Below are 19,111 nucleotides of genomic sequence, written 5' to 3'. Positions count from 1 at the left end.
TGCCTAACCAAATGAGGAAGGCACAGCCCCTTTTCTCAGAGCTCACGGGAAGACACAATCACAACACAATTTGCTGAGGGAACCAACAAGGTGCTGTGAGAACACAGAAGAGAAAAGGGATCTCATCCGGCCTGAGGATGGAGGGTGGTCAGGGGAGGCTTTCTGGAGGATGGGACCTAAGTCTTAAAGACCATGTAGAAACTTGCCCTATGTTCTAGTAAACAATTGCTTTGCATTGTTCTGGGCCCTGGAAATACGGCAGGGAACAAAATAGATGAAAAGTTCTGCCCGACTAGAGTTTATATTGGGGAGGGGAGGGAGTGACACACAAAAAAATTGTTTTAATTAAATTATATAATACGCTAGATAAATGCTACAATCAGAGTATGTTGTGAGGGGAGGGGTTGGTTACAGAAACGCCATAGGCTTGTACCGGGCAATTGCAGAAAGAGGCGAATTCAAGACACGCTTAGGATAAAAAAAAATAGAACTCAGTAACTGATAGGATGTGGAGTCTGAATAAGCGGGAGAAATTCAGGATGATGCCAGAATTCTCCTTTAGGGAAGTGTTCACCAAAGATGTCTTCGTACCCTTTCCTATTTCCTACCCAATCTCAAACAGCTGTGACTGCCCAAAGTTAAACCTTAGAACTCAATCTTTCAGTGTCAAGCTTTGCACTCCTGTTAAAATGTAAAATACCTCCTGCAAAGTTTTAAACAATGATCAGCTGTTTACATCTTAGTTCTTGGTTTCGAAAAGTGGCGTCCTCGGATGGAGCTTCAGGTATCTGTGAACTCTACAGTATTGCATGCATTTTTCTTGGAAGAGAGGCCATAGCTTTCATCATAGCCATCAAGGATTTAGGTCTCCCCCCCTGCACAGATTAAGTGCCTGAGACCAAATAAGAGGGAGGTGACTCAACCAATTCGCAGAGAAAATTGGGGTCCAAGAGTCCGGAGACAGGGATTGGAAAAGGTGGAGGGAGGAAATGCCCGAAGACCAGCCCTGAGAACCTCTTTACCCAACTCAGAGTCTTGGGACACTGATGGGAAAGGCTGGGCTCGCCTATGCTGCCCTCCCCCACTGTCTGGCCAGGGACATCTGGGAAAGAACAAACTAAGAGCTGAACTCCTCACTTAAGTTCCCCCACCAACGTGTCCGTGGGTTGGGCATTAGGAAGGGCCTGGCCCCACAAATCACATGACTGGGGGGTGGAACACGATGGTTCTAGAGATGCTCCCAGGCTGGTCTAGGGCCGCTGCAGGTCAGAACCCTGCCGGGAGGACTTCCTAGAGCAGGCACTGAGCTCAGGGAAGGCAGGACATGTGGTCTGCAACTGACCCAACCAGATCTTGCAGGGGCTCTGGGTAGCCCCCAAGTAAGGACATGGTGGATGTGTCGAGAGTTTCAGAAGCTCACTAAGCAGCCTGGAGGATGCTGCAAAGCCCCAAAGCACGGCCTAGAGGCCTCGGACCACACTCTTGCGGCCGCTTGCCTCAGAGGTCCTTACCTTCTGGGGATCCTAGGAGGCAGGTGGGAGGTCTCCTTCGGGGCCATCCTAGGAGGGGACTGGAGAGCAGAGGCTAGACAGGAGGGTGGGGTAACCTGATTTTACAGTCCAGAAACCCTGGAACTCCGCCCCACGCAGCAGGTTGGACAGCCGGTCTCCCACCCCTCCCCTGCCAGCTACCCAGCTCAGTGACGCCTCCTCTGTGGGTCTTTTGGGTCCCCAAAATCATTGCCTCTCTCCTTCGGCTGGCCACTGCCACTCGGTCTGGGGAGACCGTGGGCTATTGACGGGGCTGGCCCTGTCTGTCACCCCAGGAAGATGGATGGGCACAGGGTCAGCGAGAGGGACTGTTCACATAGTGATTTCAGGGCCCATTAACAGTCCCCAGGCCGTCCCGAACCCTCTAGGAAGTCCTCCCGGCAGGGTTCTGACCTGCAGCGGCCCTGGACCAGCCCGTGAGCATCTCTAGAACCATCGTGTTCCACACCCCAGTCATGTGATTTGTGGGGCCAGGCCCTTCCTAATGCCCAGGAAACCACCATTTGTCTTCAAAGCTCTGCGCCAGGAGGCTGGGTCCGAGCACTGCAGGAAGAGGCGGGAAGAGTCGAGGTCCGCGACTCCAGAGAGCGTGAAACCACGTGCTCAAGGCAGTCCTGGAGGGCGGCGCCGGGACGAGGCCAAGGCCACTCCCTCCGACATCCTCGACGCTATTTCCTGGGAGGAGTCGGAGCTCGCGGGCCAGGAGCCAAGAGAGAGTCCCATATTCTTATTCCAGAGTATGCGGCCCCTGGGCGGGTCGTCCCCGAGCACGCACCAGGACCGTTCTACGGCGTTGAGGTAGCCTCAGGACTGCGGCAAGCCTGCTACGACCTCTAAGGGCATCCGCGGCCAGTGTTGTGCGTCGGCTCGTTGGTCTAGGGGTATGATTCTCGCTTCGGGTGCGAGAGGTCCCGGGTTCAAATCCCGGACGAGCCCGCTTTGCGGTTTTTTTTTGCTAAAACAAGAAGGGCCCCTAATTGTATGTCACTTGAACGGCCCTGTGGGAGGCAGGCCTGGGAAGTCATCAGCCTGAGCTCGTGTGCAGTGAGCTCTTTTGTGACATCCCGGTAGCAGGAAACTCAGTTCGCAGTGGTGCGTGGTGCGCCAGGGGAAGCAGAGGCACGTCCAGACTTGGGCAAACCACTCTCTTTCTCACCCCGCCTTCCTGTTTGGTGCCTCACCTCTGCCAGCAGAGCCTGGCGCCGGTTTGAATGATGCCCGTCGACCTATAGTTGTGCATGACGGGCAGTGGACTGAGCGAGACTTACTCAGTGCTTTGGGGAGAGCCCGGAGACTGTCGGAACCCGGGTCTTTGCAGCCCTGGAGGCACTCCGTCTTTCGGTCATTCCTTGTTCCGGACTTTCTGGCCACTCGCGCGCAGTCGTGGTGTAGGGTGTGCATTAAGTTTCTGGTCAACGTTTCTCGGAGACCGTTCCGTCAGCACGCCAAGCACGGTGAAAGTCTCAGATCAAGGATTTGGAGAGGGGTCACCTTAGCTCAGTCCTCGTTAGTATAGTGGTGAGTATCCCCGCCTGTCACGCGGGAGACCGGGGTTCGATTCCCCGACGGGGAGGAGCGTGCCTTTATTTTAAATTTTTTCTTCAATCTTATTTTAAGATCCATTAAATCACATTTATTTAGTAAAGTCCCGTCCTGGGCCCTCGGAGGGAGATATAAAGAAGATGGGGAGGAAGGGAGAAGGAGAAGGGCAGTTTTTCCTGGCTCTCGAGCCCACATTCCCAAGCTTCAAGTTTATATTTTACTTCGAGTAACTTGCAATTTAAACGGGTGCCAAAATTAGCCATTATTCTCTCCACTCAATATGTTTATCGGACGTGTTCGTTGACGATAGCTTAGAAAACACATGGGCAAACGATACAAAACGGACACAACCCGCGCAATCCGCAGTGGGACTTGACTTCCTGCGCTTGCCTTTCCAGTCTCAGCGTGACCCCGGGCGGGCGCCAAGACCGCGGCGTCTGGTTTCCTTTCGCCTCCCTGGTTTTGTGCGTGTGGATCTGCACCGCTACCGGCGCAGACGCGGCGGTCTCGGCGGAGATCCCGGCGCGCTTCTCCCGCTGGGAGGGCGTGCAGCGGCCCGGCCGGGGTCGCGGTCGAAGCGCAGGGCGCGTCCCTTTGGCGAGGAAGGTGCCTCACGACAACGTTCAACCCACCTTGCGGGAACCCAGGAAACGCGAGGGGGAACAAAAAAATTCCCTTCGAAAACGTAAAGAGCTGCGTTGGCCGGGAATCGAACCCGGGTCAACTGCTTGGAAGGCAGCTATGCTCACCACTATACCACCAACGCCGCCACAAGGAGAGTTTTCCTGGAGTCAACCAAGATTTTTCTATATTGGTTTGAGGGGCGTAAGCCCGGAGCTGGACTTGGGCGGAGCCAGGGCTCGGCAGCTAGTGAGGCCGAGGTAGAAGCCACGGCTGCCGTCGGCCCCGCGAGCACCTGTGGGAGGGCGCTAGGCCCCCATCTCCGCTAGCACGTGCCACTCGCCTTGCGGGAGACCGTAGGGGTCACGCCCCGACCACAGATGAAGAAACCAAGGTCCAGAGAAACTGAATAGAAGGTTTTTTGAGTCACCAGCAGAGATGGGGCGAGCACTGCAGCGACACCGTGAGGATTTATCATCCCCGGGGAAAAAATGTCCCAGACACTTAAGAATCGCTTCTCTGTTGAGTGAGCTCAATGTTTCAAGGTCAAGGAATTAAGCCGTAAGCCAAATGCACCTAAACACAATTTACCTCTCTTCGTCATTTGCCCAGAGGGTGAATTTAATCCCTGTGTGCGCGCACGCGTCTTGCCTGCGGGTACCTCTAGAACTGCGCCGACAAAACCTCAGAGGCGGGACCCGAGGACAAAACTCCGCCCCTCAGTGCTGACGATAGATCTGTTCACACGATCCGTCAAGCCGCGGAATCGGAGAGGCCTCGTGGCGCAACGGTAGCGCGTCTGACTCCAGATCAGAAGGTTGCGTGTTCAAATCACGTCGGGGTCATTCGAAATATTCATTTTCCATATCCAAACAGGTTTACAACGGTATTTTTCGGGGAAAGAAAAAAACCCTCCTTGTTGTATTTTATGAGCTAATCACGAAACTGTTTCTGTGATTTTTTTTTTTGTTTGTTTTTCTAAAGTATCTAGATTTTTTCCTAAAATACAAATTTGGGCACTTTTATTTCATTTTACTCTTTCCGTCAAACCGACCAATTATAAATACCTTTAATATTCTAGGTATCCTAACACAGAATTTGTTTATGAACATTCCCCAATTCTTTCCTTTTTTTTTTTCCAAAGGTGATGGCCTCTGCTACTTTTCTTTCTTTTTCTTATTCCCCAATTCTTTTTCAGAAAATGTATTTGGAACAACAAATATTCTTTACTGGAAAGAATATAGCAATAATTAGTCATTTTTAAAGTAATAATAGTCAGTTATAATCATTACCCTAAACCACTGTTTTCACTGCTTGCAATTTAACCCATTGACTGCCACATGAGAAAAAAATTTTTTTTCCTTGGGGCCACGGTATTGTATTAGGAAAATAGAATAAAAACTTTGAAAACAAAATGATCCTTTCTAATTTAATGAAAAAATTGTTATTTTTTTATTGCTTTCTGTGCATGAGTTATACGCAACTTGAAAAATAGTCCTCGGGGCTCCCAAAGTGAAGACACGCGTGAATTCCATTTGCTTCACGAGGCCCCGGGCTCAAAAGTAGCGTGAGTTAAATACAACTCACAGGGCAGTTAATGTATTAATTTATATTTGCCAGTGGTGTCCATAATATTGTACTCCATTATTTTCACTCATCATTGTAGCAGAAATATGATTCTATTGTCCTTGTAATTATAATTTTAATGACTACCTAAAATTTGATGACAATTCTGTAAATTATTAACAATTCTAAAGTTGGACATTTTGTTTGTCTGCTTATCTGCACTTTTTTTCTCAGTACTTAAAATGTTGCCATGAGCATCTTTGTGCAATCTTTTTTTCTTTGCTTTACTGAGTAGGTCTGTGACATAAATTCTTGAAACTCCAGTTCCAGGGGTAAAGGTTCCTTAACACTTAGTACTGCTAAGTGTACTACCGTCCAAAGGGCTGTGTGACTTTTTCAAGCAAAAGCGATCATTCTTTCTCTTTTTTTTTTTTCCCCCCATTAATTATTTTTTTCCAGTGTTGTCTTCTTGCATTCAGAATTGGGTCCTAATTATTTCTGAATGTTTTTTTTTTTTTTTTTTTTTGAGACAGAGTCTCACTCTGTTGCCCTGGCTAGAGTGAGTGCCGTGGCGTCAGCCTAGCTCACAGCAACCTCAAACTCCTGAGCTCAAGCAATCCTCCTGTCTCAGCCTCCCGAGTAGCTGGGACTACAGGCATGCACCACCATGCCCGGCTAATTTTTTCTATATATATTTTTAGCTGTCCATATAATTTCTTTCTATTTTTAGTAGAGATGGGGTCTCGCTCTTGCTCAGGCTGGTCTCAGAACTCCTGAGCTCAAACGATCCGCCCACCTCGGCCTCCCAGAGTGCTAGGATTACAGGCGTGAGCCACCGCGCCCGGCCGAAATGGGCTCCTTGACCTTGAGAAGTGAGGTTAGACTGACCCTTAGTAAAAACAGTGTACCGCCATTAACAAAGTGATTTTTCACAAATGACAGCATAGTGGCCATGATGATCAAATCTCTGGAGATGCCTCATCATAAGAGATCTCTGACTTTTTAAATAAATCATGGGCTCCCCAGAATGAAATTGTCAGCAGTCGTGGCAAACACCTGTTTCTACTGCCTCCCCCTTATTGCATTCACAGTAACGGCTGGACAAAACATTGATTTTACCAGCCTCCTTTGCAGTGGTCATGTGACACAGCTCTGGCCAATGAGAAATGTACTGGGTACTTCTAGAAAGACTTCTGCTTTTCCTGATAAAAGAGAGAGCTGGCAGACATCTTGCAATCATAAGAGAAATGTTAAGAGAATCCCACACAGATAGGCCAATCCAGATCTCTAACCTTGTTTAGTTACCCTGAACCAACCACCTACCTCCTGGCTTCTTGCTACGTAAGGAAAAACAGATCCCTAACCACTTATGCCATTGTTAACAAGTGTTCTGTTACTTGCAGGCAAAAGCATTATGAACTGATTTAGAAACTTGATAAGGGCTTATTTGTTACACTTTTGGTTGAATCTCATGAAATTGCTATTTTTTGTAGGTCAAAATAATTGAGTATCAGCAATTTCGTAAGAGTTAACCTGAATAACTAAGAACACTGTAGGTTTGTAGATGTGTGTCAGGTGGTATGTGTGATATTATTTATATGCTGGTTTTCATTCATGGTTCCTGGCTTATAACTCTCATAGTTCTTGTCATTTCCAAAGTGACTTAAAAAGGCCGGGCGCGGTGGCTCACGCCTGTAATCCTAGCACTCTGGGAGGCCAAGGCGGGTGGATCGCTCAAGGTCAGGAGTTCGAGACCAGCCTGAGCAAGAGCGAGACCCCGTCTCTACTAAAAATAGAAAGAAATTATATGGACAACTAAAAATATATATAGAAAAATTAGCCGGGCATAGCGGCACATGCCTGTAGTCCCAGCTACCCAGGAGGCTGAGGCAGGAGGATCCCTTGAGCCCAGGAGTTTGAGGTTGCTGTGAGCTAGGCTGACGCCACGGCACTCACTCTAGCCTGGGCAACAAAGTGAGACTCTGTCTCAAAAAAAAATAAAATAAAGAAACCAAAGTGACTAAAAAAGTAAGCTTACCTTTTGTTAAAGTATACCTCTGTGTTGTCCTTGGTTCCTGAAGCAGCTTTGGAGCAGCTTCAGAGTGATGAAGGTGAAAAAGAGTATTTTGTTATAACGTTGGAGCACTGTAGACCTCAAAATCAGGCCTCAAAAAACTCTCTGGCTTTCTCTTGCCCCCTTTACTTGCTCTATTTTTTTCCCCATGGCAGGAGATAGAAACTAAAAATACACTCTAATCTTCCCTTTGCCCTTCTGTCTTGGGGCTGGCCATATAGAGGGTCCCTGACCTACCTTTTCCATTGTAGGTCATAAGACCCCCATTTCAGAAGGGGTCCTGCCCCCATCCCAGGAGGAAGAAAAGCTGCACAGAGAGTCAAGAAGAACCTGGACAGGTCTTGCTGGGTTTCCCTACTCAGTCTATTGGTATTCGATAAAACCCTTTTTGTCCAATCACATTTCTTTTTTTAATTTTTAAAAATTTAATTTTTAAATTTTTTTAGAGATAGGGTCTCACTCTGTTGTTCAGGCTGGAGTGCAGTGGTGCAGTCCTAGCACACTGTAACCTCGAACTCCTGGGCCCAAGCCATCCTCCCACCTCAGCCTCAGCCTGAAGTAACTGGGACTATCAGCACTTGCCACCACACCCAGCTAATTTAAAAAAAAAATTTTGTAAAGGCAGGGTCTTGCTATGGTACCCATGCCTGGTTGTCCAATCACACCTCTACATGGTGGTCCATGCTTCAATCATGCCTAGCCAATGAAGTCTCCATAAAAGGCCCAAGGGGAGGGGAGAGGGAAAGGTTCTGGATGTTGGAATACACGGAGATATCCTGGAGTGTGGCATGCCTGGGAAGGGCATGGAAACTTCCCGCCCCTTCTGCCATACCTTGCCCTATGCATGTCTTCCTCTGTATCCTTTGTACTACCCTTTGTGCTACCTTTGTGCTACCCTTTATAATAAGCCAGTAAAAGTAAGTAACTGTTACCCTGAGTTCTGTGAGCCACTCTAGCAAATTTAATCAAACCCAAGGATGAGGGTTGTGGAAACCCCAATTTATAGCCAGTTGGGCAGAAGCACAGGTAAAACAACCTGAGGCTTGCAATTGACATCAGAATTGGGGGGCAGTCTTGTAGGACTGAGCCCTCAACCTATGAGATCTGATGCTGTCTCCAGGTAGATAGTGTCAGAATTGAATTGGAGGACACCCAGCTGGTGTCTGCTGCAGAACTGATTGGCTTGCTTGTTGTTGGGGAGAAATGCCCACACATTTGTCACAGAAGTCTTCTGTGTTGATTGTTGTGGTATGAGAGCAGAGGGAAAACTGTTTTTTTACCACACAGTATGCTTTTGGCAGCAAATAACAGAACTTGGAATGCATTAGGGAAGGAGACCTATTTTCAGGTGCTGAAGTAGGCATGCAGAGGCTCAACAATGTCATCAAGTACTCAGGTCCTTTCCAGGCCTCTCTTCTGGCTTCTGCAATATCAAGCTTCAATGTCAGGCTGCTTTGTTCAGGAGCACCAGAAGCAGCAATGAGGGCTGCATGCTTCTGTAATTGGGCCCCTTGAGATTTTAGTAGCCTGGCATTTTATCACTTAAATACTGTAAAATTTGATCATGCCCTTACTTGCTTGCTGGTTAAGTGCTCGCTTCCTGCCCAGCACCCCTTGTTCTCGCAGTAACTATTAACTGCTAATGTGCTGGGTTTTTTGTTTGTCAAGCATTCCAGCATTCCAGGGAAAATCTATGAATTTGTTTTGCAGGAGTGAATGACCTTGAGAAAGTTGTGACTAGCTCCTGATGCCCAGAAGTCTGGTTATGCAAGGTGTTATTGGGGACTAAAAGCAACACAGAAACCCACCCCTACCCAGGCCCCTTATTCTCTAGCTGCATAAAAGCTCCCTGTTTGTTGGGGTTGTATAGAAATGTTAGGGTGACCTAGGGATATTGCTGGCATAAGAACCTCTGCGGATGTGACAGTTTGCATAGGTGTGGCTGTTTTCCAAATGGCAAGGACATTCCAAGGGCAGGAAGAACTGAAAACAGTTTTTCTCCTGGGGTGGAAAAGTACTCCAGGACTGCAATCAGGAGTGCCCAACCTGCTGGAAAACTAGCCTGGCCACAATCCCAAATTTATGTTCTTGTTTAGCTTTAGGCTAGAAATAGCTTTGCTGAGATTCTTGTGCACCTGAATATCTTAATCTTTATAAATAATCTTTAAAGTTTGCCTGTGGGGTATCTTTAGAATATGTAATCATTACGGAAATCTATAGAACATTGTTTGCCTGTGGGATATCTTTAGAACATGTTTGTATGATTTACAATGACCTTTTGTTCTTGAGATGAATAAATACCAGTGAGGAATTACTCTTGGGACTCTTGGTTTGGAAAGCCTTGAGTCCCCTGACCTCACTCTTTCTCTTCTACTATCTCATTTCTTATTCCTGCCGGGCGCCCTGTCTTCGGCCCTGTAGGCTGGAGAATTTCCCGGCACCTACTTCAATTCTTTAGGAAGACGGATTTGAAAGATTTTGCTCTCCCATCTTCTTGCTTTGGCCAAATCAAACAAACCTTTCTCTGTCTCCAAGCACTAGTGTCACCGTGTTTAGCTTTAGCTGCACATTGGGTACACAGGCCTGAATTTGAGATCCTACAACACTTTCTTGTTCACTTCCAGCTGGAGAAAAGAAGTTCTGCCCAGCGTTCTGAGCAAGCATCCTGATTCCCATTACCTGGTCCACTTAGGTCACATGCTTATCCCTGAACCAGTGACTATGATCTGGAATAAAAGGTATTGATTGGTATAAGTCAATCAGAGCTGACTCCTGGACCTGGGGTGAAGTCAGCTTCCTTCTCAGACCCACAAAACCATAGAAGCTTTCAGAAGTGGGAATAGCTGGGAAGAATGATGTTGGCTAGATAACCACAATGTCCATTACAATAGGTCTCTGTCAAGTTAGGGATTTGGGGTTGTCAGCAACAGAAACTAACTTAAACAGAAACAGACTATACAGAATGGGGAGATAGGCAGTTCTCTAAAGGAAAGTTAGGGTGTTATTATTAGAAGAAAAGGGAAGGGTGCTAGACAGGACATACTTACAAATATCCACTGGTTATTTCTTTTTCCTTTTTTTTGCCTGATGTTAAACAATATCCATCCACTGGTTATTTCATAGAAAGCCCAAAAATGTATCTAGGGGTTAGAAAGAGCAGAAAAAGAGGGAGCCAGGCACAAAGGAGGAAAAATGACAGTAAGTCCTAACAACACGGCAGCTGTCAGGGGTCCTGCAGAGACAGGTCCTCTGATGGAAAACTCCTCCCAGGAATGTGAGGACTTTTAAGAACAAATAGTAATAACACAAGAATAAACACACATACGAAAAACAAACAACAAAACACCAGAACAGAGTGTCTAGAAATAGACACAAGTATATACGAAGACTTAATTTATCAAGGGCAGCATTTAAATTCCGTTGGGAACGGGGCAGTTTGTTTAACACATGGTGCTGGCATGATTGGCTTTTTATCTGGCAGAAAACAAAGTTAGACCCCAACTCATACATATATAAAGATGAATTCCAGTTATATTAAAGATTTAAATTTTTAAAAAAGAAAAAATAAGGAAGAAAAGGAGGGAGGGAGGAGGAAAAGGAGAAAAAGAGAGAAAGAGAGAAGGACTGGGACAGAAGAGGGAAGGAAAAGGAACGAGAGAGGAGGAAAGAAGAAAGAAGGAAAAGCCAACTGAGGACTAGACAAACTTCGCCAAGCCGGAAGCTCAGCGTGCGCCGCCTCTCGTTCGGCCTCTTCCGTTTGGCTCACGGCTTACGACGCAGGAAATCTAGCCAATGAAAATTGGGCATGGGCGGCGCGCTCAGCCAATGGGGTCGGAGCGGGAGATTTGAAAGGGTCTCGGCCAGGGCACGGCTGAGGCGATTCAGCCGTTTGCGGAGCTGGGGGAGTAGCTGTGCCTGCGGCTGCAGGTGAGCGGACCTCCTTTCGCGGGCCTTGCGCCGGGACAGGGCAGATGATCTGGCAGGTCTGGGGTCCGTTGGGCGGGCCCGCGCGCACTCGCGGGGCTGCGGAGCGCTCCGGTGTGTAGAGAGGGTCCTGGAAGCGGGTGGGGCCAGGAGCGGGAGTGGGGCGGTGAGACAAGCCCCCGGAAGTGCTCGGACTGCGGCCGGCGCGCTGACCTGCTCCCTCTCACCAGCCCAGGCTGGCACTTCCGGCTAGATCGGTCCGCCCTCTCCCTCTCTTCTCATTTTTTTCTGCTTTTCACGGCTGTTTCTCTTCTCCGTCCAGCTCTCCTCCCCCTTTCCCTCTAAGGATGACCCAGAAGGAGAACGCCTACCCCTGGCCCTACGTCCGGCAGACGGTAAGGCCCTTCCCTGCTTGGCCGTCCCCCATCCCACGCATGGCGAGTCCCTACTTGGAGATTTGAGGTACTGCAGAGGGCAATCCTCTTAGCACTTTCTTCCCCGTTATGCTCCAACGTATGCCGGCAGAACCCAGTCTGGTCATTTGCAGCCACATTCTGTCAGGTGCTGCCAGCTTGAATCTGACCAGCCAGTGACTCCCAGGCCGTGAGGACCCGTGCAGTGTTGAGCCTACGTCAAATACAAATGATATCTGGGACTGAGAAGGCAGGCTCTGGCATTCAGGCCATGATTCCTAACCCATATCCTGAAAAAAAAAATAAACAAGGCAGCAAATAGAAATAGACTCTAGAAGGAAATAAAGTTACTGTTTAAAAGGTTCATTCAGAATTTATTTTAATGACAGATGTGAGGTAAGGATCTAAATAGATTTATTTCTCAGTTGTCCAGACACCTTTCATTAAAGAGTCTACCCTCTAACTTGAAATGCCACCTTTATTATATATAGTAAGTTCCCATAAAGATGTGGGTTATTTCTGGACTGTATTTTATTCAACTTGCTTATTTGTTGATCTGTACAATATCACTGTTTGGGATCACGTCTTTAGGGGCATTAGGGTTTTCTTCTTTTGGCTTAAGAACAAGGAAGGGCCCCTGCGGAGGCTTAGCTCCCTGCTGCTGGGACTTGGGTATCTTGGAGAGTCTATCTGTTCCCTTGTCCCCTGCTCCCTCCATCATGGAGCACTGAGTGAGATGGTCAAGAATGGAGTCTGAATGACAGAACGTTGTCACTTTTACCTTGGTCACTCCCAAAAGAAAATGTCTATTAATCTGAGAAGTTGAAAGTAGGAAGTGATCCAGGGCCATCAGAGTAGCCCTTGGTATCCTGAAAGTCTGTTGTTCTAAAGGGGTAAATACCAGTGTCTGCTGCAACATTCAAGGCCTCAAGGAACTTATCTAATCCTTAATAGACTAAGCTTTGCAGGGGTTGAAAAGGACCCTGTGCAGGACGCCCCCCCCCCCCCCCCCCCCCCCGCAGTCAAGGGTATTCTTTGACCATCTGCTGCCCCTGGAGGTAGGGGGCTGGTGAGTGAGGGTGGTATCATGGACTGGACTTACACAGATCGAACAGCTTAAGGCCTGAGAAGGTGGTGTGGTCCAGCACCAAAGAAGTGAAAGAAGTGAAATGTTAGGTGTTGCGGTGAGTCCTTTGCCCCTTATCTTAGGTTGACTTAGGTTGTTTATTAATAGCCCATTTCAATGAGGGACTATCAGCAGAGTCTTGGGGATGGGAAGCAAAATTGTGGTATCAATGTTTCTCTTTGAACTGGGGGTGGGTGGATGGTTCTTTAGTAAGTAGCTGAAATGCTGCTTGTAGCACATTCCAGTTGGGTCACCGGGACAAAGGCACCCTCAGAGCTACCCCTGATCCTTCTCAGGCTCCATCTGGCCTGAGCACCCTGCCCCAGCGAGTCCTCCGGAAGGAGCCTGCTACCCCTTCTGCACTTGTCCTCATGAGCCGCTCCAATGTCCAGCCCACAGGTAAAGGTAACTGGGATAAGGGGGAGAGGATTGACCTGAGGCGACAAGAGTCTATGGGTAGGTGTAGAGATGAGAATGTCAAAGGAGGGCCTCAACTTACGTGTCCTCTTCTTAGCTGCCCCTGGCCAGAAGGCGGTGGAGAATAGCAGTGAGACACCCAACCCCTTAAGGTAAGTGCCCCAAGCCTTGGGGTAGAGGAGGCTGGAGCAGAAAGTGAACAGGCAGGAAGCAGGGGAGGTAAAACCTCAGGGCAGGAGAAGCAGGGATGAGGAGAAATGGGGCAGCTGAGGGCAGGATGGGATGAGGGAGCGGGGAGGAAGCAGACACCGTAGCTGATGACAAACCAGCATTGAGCTGCCGTCCCCCACTTTCTAACCAGGCGGAACTTCACAATTAATGACTTTGAGATTGGGCGTCCTCTGGGCAAAGGCAAGTTTGGAAATGTGTACTTGGCTCGGGAGAAGAAAAGCCATTTCATCGTGGCGCTCAAGGTCCTCTTTAAGTCTCAGATAGAGAAGGAGGGTGTGGAGCACCAGCTGCGCAGGGAGATCGAAATCCAGGCCCACCTGCAGTATGTTTCGACACCCTCTGAGCCTGAGCCCCTCTGCTCCCCGTTCAGCCCCACCTCGTCCAGATGGCTGTCTCTGTGGATGTGGCCAGTAAGCCCCATTTAGCTCTCAGTCTGGGCCAGAGCCTTGAATCCAGAGAGCTGCCCCCAGTTGCCCTTTACTGCCCTCAGCCCTGGTGTCCCTGGCCTGGTCCACATCTGACCTGTTTCCCCTGCCATCTTTCCCAGCTCCTTTATGTCAGGATGCGGCCTAAGGCCGCCTCTGTCTCTTTCCCCAGGCATCCCAACATCCTGCGTCTGTACAACTACTTTTATGATCGGAAGAGGATCTACTTGATTCTAGAGTACGCCCCCAGAGGGGAACTCTACAAGGAGCTACAGAAGAGCCACACTTTTGATGAGCAGCGAACAGCCACGGTCAGGGAGGGTGGGCATCTGGGGTGCCAGCAGGGGCCTTGAGGCTGGGGGTATACTGCTTGTAGCCAGAGGTCCATCCTTGTCTGATTGCCAGTCATTGTCCCTGCCAGATCATGGAGGAGTTGGCAGATGCCCTGATGTACTGCCATGGGAAGAAGGTGATTCACAGAGATATAAAGCCAGAGAATCTGCTCTTAGGGCTCAAGGGAGAGCTGAAGATTGCTGACTTTGGCTGGTCTGTGCACGCCCCCTCCCTGAGGTATGGTGGACTGGGAGGCCAGCCCTGGATGTCAGGCTGGAACATTCTAAATAAAACTCCTCCAAACCTTGTTACCCAAAGACATTGAGGGTTGTCCTCACACAAATATAGACATAGCAGTATCTTTATAAAAATAGGACAGAGGCCGGGTGCGGTGGCTCACGCCTATAATCCTACCACTCTGGGAAGCCAAGGCAGGAGGATCACTTGAGCTCAGGAGTTGGAGACCAACCTGAGCAAGAGTGAGACCCTGTCTCTACTATAAATAGAAAAAAATTAGCTGGACATGGTGGTGTGTGCCCGTAGTCCCAGCAACTTCAGGCTGAGGCAGGAGGACCACTTTAGCCCAGGAGTTTGAGGTTGCGGTGAGCTAGGCTGACACCACGGCACTCGCCTGGGCAACAGAGTGAGACTCCGTCTCAAAAAAAAAAAAAAATAGGAGAGAGTTCTGTCACCCAAATTTTCCAGTCAATATATTAGGACTCTGCCATATCACTGAGAATACTCCCACATCATTTTTCATGACTTCATAGTGTTACATAGTAGAGATGAAACCTGATTTATTTAAGTAGAACATGCTTGATGGGCATTAGACTTGTCCCCAATTTTTCTTTTAATTCCAAGATGAACATTGCCCTCCTGTCTGATTATTTTATTAAGATACATTCCTCAGTGTGTGGATACTAGGGCAGCGTGTAGGCCCACCTCTGAGCCTTTGGTAAATATCACCCACCCCTCCCCAGTGGGTCTGCCTGGCTGGAGCACTCCCCTGGTGCATCCTGCAGTCTGTTGGCTCCCTGCCGTCAGGCAGCAGGGAAAGGAGAGGCTGGCTGTTCCGGGGACCCCTGCCCACTCTCCTCATCCCACCCAGGAGGAAGACAATGTGTGGTACCCTGGACTACCTGCCCCCAGAGATGATTGAGGGGCGCATGCACAACGAGAAGGTGGATCTGTGGTGCATCGGAGTACTGTGCTACGAGCTGCTGGTGGGGAACCCACCCTTTGAAAGTGCGTCACACAATGAGACCTACCGGCGCATCGTCAAGGTGGGAGCTGCCTGGGGCTTCGTGCCGGCAGCAGAAGCAGGGCCTGGGGGTGGGCATAGCTTATTCCTCCAGCCCTGCCTAACTCCGAATAGAATGGGTAGTCAAGGAAAATGTAGCCAGGGTGAAACTAACACGGTCCTTCCTTTTCCACACCTGCAGGTGGACCTGAAGTTCCCCCCTTCTGTGCCTGAGGGAGCTCGGGACCTCATCTCCAAGCTGCTTAGGCATAACCCCTCAGAACGGCTGCCCCTGGCCCAGGTCGCAGCCCACCCTTGGGTCCGGGCCCACTCTCGGAGGGTGCTGCCTCCCTCTGCCCTTCAGTCTGTCCCCTGATGGTCCCTGCTTTTCACTTGGTTGTGTCTGCGTTTGTATGTCTGTGTATGTGTAGGGGGAAAGAGGAGTCCTGGCCCATTCCTTATCTGTCTTCTACCTCCTTTTTGTTTAATAAAGGCTGAAGCTTTTTATATCAATGAGTGTAGAGATGTTTCTAGGTGGAGGTGTTGCTGTGGAGGAAGCTGTCCCTAGGGGAAGGAGGGGGGTTGTCCACCCTGGGTGGCAGGAATGAACACCACATCACTACTCCTCCCCTGCTCACACCCGACTCTCTCAGCTCTGACACCCTACGGTCAGCTCCCAGCCACCCCCACCCCACTGTCTCTTTCCCCTGCTCTGACTCCCAGAGCCTGGGGGTGCTGGGGGTCCTCCGCTCCCCACCCTATGCTTTTTTATTTTTTTATTTTTATTTTATTGGAGACAGAGCCTCGCTCTTTTGCCCTGGCTAGAGTGCCATGGCGTTAGCCTAGCTCAGAGCAACCTCAAACTCCTGGGTTTAAGCAATCCTGCCTCAGCCTCCTGAGTTGCTGGGACTACAGGCATGTGCCACCATGCCTGGCTAATTTTTTCTATATATGTTTTTAGTTGGCCAGATAATTTCTTTCTATTTTTAGTAGAGACGGGGGTCTTGCTCTTGCTCAGGCTGGTCTCGAACTCCTGACCTCAAGCAATCCTCCCACCTTGGACTCCCAGAGTGCTAGGATTACAGGCGTGAGCCACCGCACCCAGCCCCCACCCTATGCTTGAACACCAGCCACCTCTCACGTCTCACTCTCTCAGTTGTTTGACTCTAGTCTTTCTTGGTTCATTCCCTGCCCCTTTGCCAACCTAAGAGCAACTGGACATTGCTGTACCGTAGACATTGTCTTTTTTGTTTGTTTTACTGCTCCGTTCAGGACCTAGTACCGGAGCAAATAGAAGCAATAGTGATGGTGTCTTGTTCCTGACAAAAACTTTCACTGTTAGATATGATGCTTGCTGTAAGTTTTTGATAGGTGTCCTTTATCAGATTGAGGAAGGCCTATTCTAGTCCTAGCTTGTTAAGGGTCTTTAAAAAAAGTTTTTGTTTTGTAAAATGAATGGGCATTGACTTTCATCAAATGCTTTTCCTGCATCTATTGATTATTTGCCTTTTTAATTAATGTGGTTAAATATATTAATACATTTTCTTATTTTTATTTTATCCCAGTTGTACATGATGTGTTAGATTCCTAGGGCTGCCGTAACCAATTATTAATCCACACACTTGGTGATTTAAAACAACAGGAATTTCTCTCCCAGTTCTGGAGGCCAGAGGTCTTAAGTCAAGCCTCTAGGGGAGAATCCCTCCTTGCCTCTTCCAGCGTTAGGTGGCATCAGGCATTTCTTGGCTTGTGGCTCCATAACTCCAATCTCTGGTTCTGTCTTCACATGGCCTGGCCCTCTTCTCACTCTGTCTCTGCTCCATGTCTTTTTTTTTTTTTTTTTGTGAGACAGAGTCTCACTCTGTTGCCCAGGCTAGAGTGCCGTGGTGTCAGCCTAGCTCACAGCAACCTCAAACTCCTGAGTTCAAGCTATCCTTCTGCCTCAGCCTCCCGAGTAGCTGGGACTACAGGCATGTGCCACCATGCCCGGCTAATTTTTTCTATATATTTTTAGCTGTCCAGCTAATTTCTTTCTATTTTTAGTAGAGACAGGGTCTCGCTCTTGCTCAGGCTGGTCTCGCACTCCTAAGCTCAAACAATTCGCCTGCCTCTGCCTCCCAGAGTGCTAGGATTACAGGCGTGAGCCACTGCGACCGGCCTCTGCTCTATGTCTTATAAGAACACTAGTCATTTGACTTAGGGCCTGCCTGGGTAATCCAGGATGATCCCTAGTTTCTTTCCCCTTTCTTCCCCACGTCCCCAAATCTTCCTAATGCAGACTCTTAGTCCCGCCTCCAATATGCACAAACGTCTCACTCTCAGTGGTTCAAGCCACCGTCCTTTCTAGCTTGGATTATGGCAACAACCTCCTAACTGTTCTCCCTGCTTCTGTTCCTGCATCCTACAGTCCATTCTACACACAGCTGAAGTCTGAGCATGCCATTCCCCTGATCAAAACCCTCCTTTGGTTTTTCAGTGTCCTTAGAATAAAATCTGAACTCCTAAACCATCGTTGGTAAGGGCCTATCTCAGAGGTTTCAACCCTGGCTGCACATTAGAACCATCTGGAGGGCTTAAAAAGAAAATAGAACTTTCAGGCCTTGCCCTAAGAAATTCTGATTTAATTGTTCTCAGTTGAAGCTGAGGCATCCATTTTTGTTTGTTTGTTTAACTCCCCACATGATTGTGAGGAGTTGGGAAACCCTGCTCTTAAGAGATCCAGCCCTTCCTACTGCTCCAAGCTCACCCCTGACTGCTCTTCCATTCCATCATTAAAGCACTGCCTCCTTCCTGCTCCTTAAACATACCAACTTTATTTCCACTCAATGCCTTTGTATTTGTTCTTCCCTCTCTCTAAACTGCTGCTCTCCTGCCTACTTTGAGGAATGGTAAGAATCAGTGATCTGTGCTTCAGCCCTCAGAGACTTTTCTAAGAGGCATCATCTCCTTACTCATGAAAATTCCAAGTATCCAGAGCAGGAGCCACCCCCCAACTGTCATGCAAAAACATGACATAATTCTACATGCCCAGGCGCGGTGGCTCACGCCTGTAATCCTAGCACTCTGGGAGGCCGAGGTGGGCGGATCCTTTGAGCTCAGGAGTTCGAGACCAGCCTGAGCAAGAGAGAGACCCCACCTCTACTAAAAATAGAAAGAAATTATATGGACAGCTAAAAATATATATAGAAAAAATTAGCCGGGCATGGTGGCTCATGCCTGTAGTCCCAGCTACTCGGGAGGCTGAGACAGGAGGATCCCTTGAGCTCAGGAGTTTGAGGTTGCTGTGAGCTAGGCTGACGCCACGGCACTCACTCTAGCCTGGGCAACAGAGTGAGACTCTGTCTCAAAAAAAAAAAAAAAAAAATTCTACATGCCACATAAACCCTACATTCCACCCCACATCCCACTCAACAAACCCTACAGAGAACACAAGGGCCAGTGCCCTGGAGTGTGGGGAGAAAACTGCCCTAGTTGGCATTCTTCTGAGAAAAGATATCGAAATGCTGAGCCCAGCTGACTGAAACATTTATACATTTTTCCTACTTGATAGGCACCTTACCTTACCACGGAATGGATGATGCCAGAAAAGCCACCTTTCTTCTTTCAAGGGATCTGATCTTGTTCCCTCGATAGGTTGGTGGATAACTTC

General features: G+C 48.6%; 1 protein-coding gene and 4 non-coding genes across 8 annotated transcripts; 4 read left to right on the top strand and 1 right to left on the bottom strand.

Moving 5' to 3' along the window:
* Positions 1 to 2,414: 2,414 nt before the first annotated feature.
* Positions 2,415 to 2,486, top strand: TRNAP-CGG (transfer RNA proline (anticodon CGG)). The gene has a single exon. It is a non-coding gene; the product is annotated as a tRNA-Pro (tRNA).
* A 565-nt stretch (positions 2,487 to 3,051) lies between these two features.
* Positions 3,052 to 3,123, top strand: TRNAD-GUC (transfer RNA aspartic acid (anticodon GUC)). The gene has a single exon. It is a non-coding gene; the product is annotated as a tRNA-Asp (tRNA).
* A 663-nt stretch (positions 3,124 to 3,786) lies between these two features.
* Positions 3,787 to 3,858, bottom strand: TRNAG-UCC (transfer RNA glycine (anticodon UCC)). The gene has a single exon. It is a non-coding gene; the product is annotated as a tRNA-Gly (tRNA).
* Positions 3,859 to 4,486: 628 nt separating this feature from the next.
* On the top strand, positions 4,487 to 4,558 carry TRNAW-CCA (transfer RNA tryptophan (anticodon CCA)). The gene has a single exon. It is a non-coding gene; the product is annotated as a tRNA-Trp (tRNA).
* Positions 4,559 to 11,542: 6,984 nt separating this feature from the next.
* On the top strand, positions 11,543 to 15,971 carry AURKB (aurora kinase B). 4 transcript variants are annotated; one of them, XM_069483355.1, is made up of 8 exons: positions 11,543 to 11,672; positions 13,113 to 13,215; positions 13,331 to 13,385; positions 13,595 to 13,786; positions 14,062 to 14,200; positions 14,311 to 14,459; positions 15,331 to 15,505; positions 15,665 to 15,971. In XM_069483355.1, the coding sequence occupies exons 1-8, from the start codon at positions 11,625 to 11,627 to the stop codon at positions 15,836 to 15,838; spliced, it is 1,035 nt and encodes a 344-aa protein (XP_069339456.1). In that variant the 5' UTR covers positions 11,543 to 11,624; the 3' UTR covers positions 15,839 to 15,971. The 4 variants fall into 4 exon arrangements, with proteins under 4 accessions (XP_069339456.1, XP_069339451.1, XP_069339454.1 ...); XM_069483350.1 differs by having other exon boundaries at positions 11,584 to 11,672; positions 13,331 to 13,363; positions 13,570 to 13,786; positions 15,665 to 15,913; XM_069483353.1 differs by having other exon boundaries at positions 11,584 to 11,672; positions 13,595 to 13,648; positions 14,026 to 14,200; positions 15,665 to 15,913.
* The last annotated feature ends 3,140 nt before the right edge of the window (positions 15,972 to 19,111 follow it).

The sequence above is a fragment of the Eulemur rufifrons genome, chromosome 9 (assembly GCF_041146395.1).
Source record: "Eulemur rufifrons isolate Redbay chromosome 9, OSU_ERuf_1, whole genome shotgun sequence".
Taxonomy (NCBI): domain Eukaryota; kingdom Metazoa; phylum Chordata; class Mammalia; order Primates; family Lemuridae; genus Eulemur; species Eulemur rufifrons.
The sequence above is the reverse complement of the archived record's forward strand: the minus strand, read 5'-3'. Positions and strand labels throughout refer to the sequence as shown.